The sequence below is a fragment of the Cucurbita pepo genome, unplaced genomic scaffold (assembly GCF_002806865.2).
Source record: "Cucurbita pepo subsp. pepo cultivar mu-cu-16 unplaced genomic scaffold, ASM280686v2 Cp4.1_scaffold001528, whole genome shotgun sequence".
In the NCBI taxonomy this organism is placed as follows: Eukaryota; Viridiplantae; Streptophyta; class Magnoliopsida; order Cucurbitales; family Cucurbitaceae; genus Cucurbita; species Cucurbita pepo.
The window spans coordinates 3316-6561 of record NW_019647682.1 but is presented as its reverse complement, the minus strand read 5'-3'; the positions used below and the strand labels follow the sequence as shown (position 1 = coordinate 6561).

General features: G+C 34.4%; 1 protein-coding gene across 1 annotated transcript; it reads left to right on the top strand.

Moving 5' to 3' along the window:
- The first annotated feature begins 215 nt into the window (after window positions 1-215).
- LOC111786355 (GMP synthase [glutamine-hydrolyzing]-like) lies at window positions 216-2312 on the top strand. Its single transcript, XM_023666655.1, has 5 exons — window positions 216-486; window positions 707-1082; window positions 1179-1310; window positions 1393-1568; window positions 1945-2312. Exons 1-5 carry the CDS (start codon window positions 257-259, stop codon window positions 2066-2068), a joined length of 1038 nt encoding a protein of 345 aa, XP_023522423.1. The 5' UTR covers window positions 216-256; the 3' UTR covers window positions 2069-2312.
- Window positions 2313-3246: the final 934 nt, after the last annotated feature.

The following is a 3246-nucleotide window of genomic DNA, read 5'->3' as shown; positions in this document are numbered from 1 at the left end:
TGCTACGTGTAAGTAACGTTACTCATGTTTTCTGGGTTGAACTGATGAAAGGAGAATCTTCAGTAGTTTGTAGCCTTTAATTAGTTTCTTCTACGGTTTTCAAAGATCATGCTATTGGCCAAGTGTTGAATGGGATGGGGGCAACAAATATTGCTTTGTGATGAACTGAAGTGATATCATTCGTGGCATATAATTGTCATTTCTACGAGAAGTTGAACTTGTGTATCTTGTGTAGGTTACTCATTCACCAGAAGGAATGGAAACGTTGCGTTATTTTCTCTTTGATGTCTGTGGAATTACCGCTAGCTGGAAGATGGAGAATATACTAGATGAAGAAATTAAAGTAATCAAAGAAACTGTTGGTCCAGATGCTCACGTCATATGTGCATTATCAGGAGGTGTGGATTCAACCGTTGCTGCAACTCTTGTTCATAAGGCAATTGGGGAAAGGCTTCACTGTGTTTTTGTTGACAATGGTTTATTAAGGTACAGAATTTGATTTTATGTCCTGAATGTGAATGATGAAAATTTTGTCCGGTTGACTTTTAAAAATATAAGTTTTCTATAATTCAAAGGGGAAGATCTATCCCATGTACCTCTACAGAAGTAGAACTGCGCGGTACAGATTTTGTCCTGTTTTGATATAAATAAGGCTCACCATGTTTGTTTGCAAAGTTCATAATGTCACTTTGTGATTACATGGCAGGTATAAAGAACGAGAACGTGTTATGGAAACCTTTGAAAGCGATCTTCATTTGCCTGTTACTTGTGTTGATGCAGTTGATCATTTTCTTAGCAAACTTAAAGGTGTAGTAGATCCTGAGGCGAAAAGAAAAATAATTGGGAAAGAGTTTATTTCTATATTTGATTCATTTGGCCATGATTTGGAACTTAAAATTGGTAAGAAGCCTTCATACTTGGTCCAAGGCACATTGTATCCTGATGTAATTGAATCTTGCCCGCCACCTGGATCTGGAAGAAACCATTCCCACACGATCAAGAGTCATCATAACGTCGGAGGACTTCCCAAGGACATGAAACTGAAACTTATTGAGCCACTTAAGCTCCTCTTTAAGGACGAGGTAATGGTTTTGATCTTTCTACTGATATACACTTGTCTGTGTTGTATCACATTCTGTATTTATTAATAAACATTGAATAAAATCTCAAATTTAAAGGTACGCCAACTCGGGAGGATATTGAATGTTCCTGATGCGTTTCTAAAGCGCCACCCTTTCCCTGGGCCTGGTCTTGCTGTACGAGTGCTGGGCGATGTAACAGAAGGCAATGCATTGGAGGTTCTTCGCCAGGTAACTTCAAGCGGCGTTGAGTCAAAACTTTTACCTTTCCTGTTTGTGAAGAATATTTAGTTTGCTATAATTATGGTTGCAGGTTGATGAGATTTTTATTCAGTCAATCAAGGATGCTGGGCTGTATGATTCAATATGGCAAGCATTTGCAGTGTTTTTACCCATAAAATCAGTTGGAGTTCAGGGTGACCAAAGGACACATTCTCATGTTGTTGCTCTGAGAGCTGTTACAAGTCAAGATGGAATGACAGCAGATTGGTAAATCCTTGTCAGCTTCTTCTAGTCTTATATGAAAGAAACTAAGTTGCATTCCTAAATTATTCTCTTGGTTTACGTCAAGTAGGAACGTTAAGTTAAAACCCGAAAAACAGAGGAAATTGACACATCTGTGTAGGTCCGGTGTGGTAGCTTTTGTTTGGTTGTTTTGGGTTTCCTTCTTTTTCCCTTAAAAAATCGTTTTGAACTGACCTGCACACACTTGTAGATTCACAAGCATCTGGTTTTGCTGTTTGTTCTTGTGACCTGTAGTCTAACACATGAAATGAAATGAGTCCAGTTATGTCCAACCGTGCAGAAAATGTATTTACTGTAAGGACATCAGTTCATTGATAATGTGGGATGGTTGATGATGCAGGTTTAACTTTGAACATCAGTTCCTGGATAATGTGGCAAGAAAAATTTGCAATAGCGTTCGGGGCGTAAACAGGGTTGTTCAAGACATCACGTCGAAGCCTCCGTCAACAATCGAATGGGAATGAGAAATCACCACCAAGTTTTGCTGTTGAGAGGGAGCGTTATTAGGTCGAAGGCCTTCATGTTGAATCGAATGGGAATGAGATCTCAACACCAAGTTTTGCGGTCGGGCACGGGTCAGTCGATCGAATGTGTGATCATTTGATGAATAGTTGATTCTATGTTTGGTTGTGTTGTGGTGATGTAGCTGACTGAATTCTATCAAACTTCTTATTCATAGATAAATAAAAACCATGCTCTTTCTCTCTATCTCTTATGTTATTTCTCTCTAAGACAATCCATACTATATCAGATTGAACATCAATAATGATCATGCATCGGACTCAATCAGGTATGTTTTAAAAAGGCAATATAATTAAGGATAATCTGTAATTAAAATAATATATCAATATATATTTGAATTAAAAGCTCTTGTAATTTATTCTGTACTTAAAATAATTTTATCATCCAACTTATAAAATATATGCCTTACCAAGGATTATTAAAAAAATTAGTCCCACGTCCACGGATGAAGAGGAAGATCATGAATTTATGAATAAAAAAATTCACGAGAGTTTAAGCTCAAAGTAAATTATATCATATCAATCACGAGAGTTCAAGCTCAAAGTGAATTATATCATATCATTGTCGAAACTTGTGATTCTTGACATGCTTGATCAAAATTGTTAAAATTTTAGAGAAAAATGATACTAAATTTAAATTTTTATTACATGTTTTAACATATGTATTAAATAAAATTAATATAAAACTAATTTTAAGCAAAGTTATAAGGGGAGTGAAACAAGGAAGTGAAAACTAATTTTATATCATATCATCATATCATTATGGCACCGTAATTAGTTAATATTTTGATATCGTTTATATTGTTTGCTGTAAATTTTAATTTTTATTGTGGAAAATTTCACCATTTGTTTTAATTTTGTACCATGACAAATAAGGTATGTTTTTATAATCAATGATCATCCTAGTTTCAAAATAGGCAAAATTTACAAATTTTAATGGTCAACAGCAGTGAATATATATATATATATCTATATATATATATAGATATATATATAAATGACTTTTATTTAAAAATTGTATTGAGAATCTATTTAAATCAAGCTAATTGATTTTAACCTACAATACATATGTTGAGTAATAAATTTAATTTTATATTCCACATTTAAAGGAAAGCAAGTAA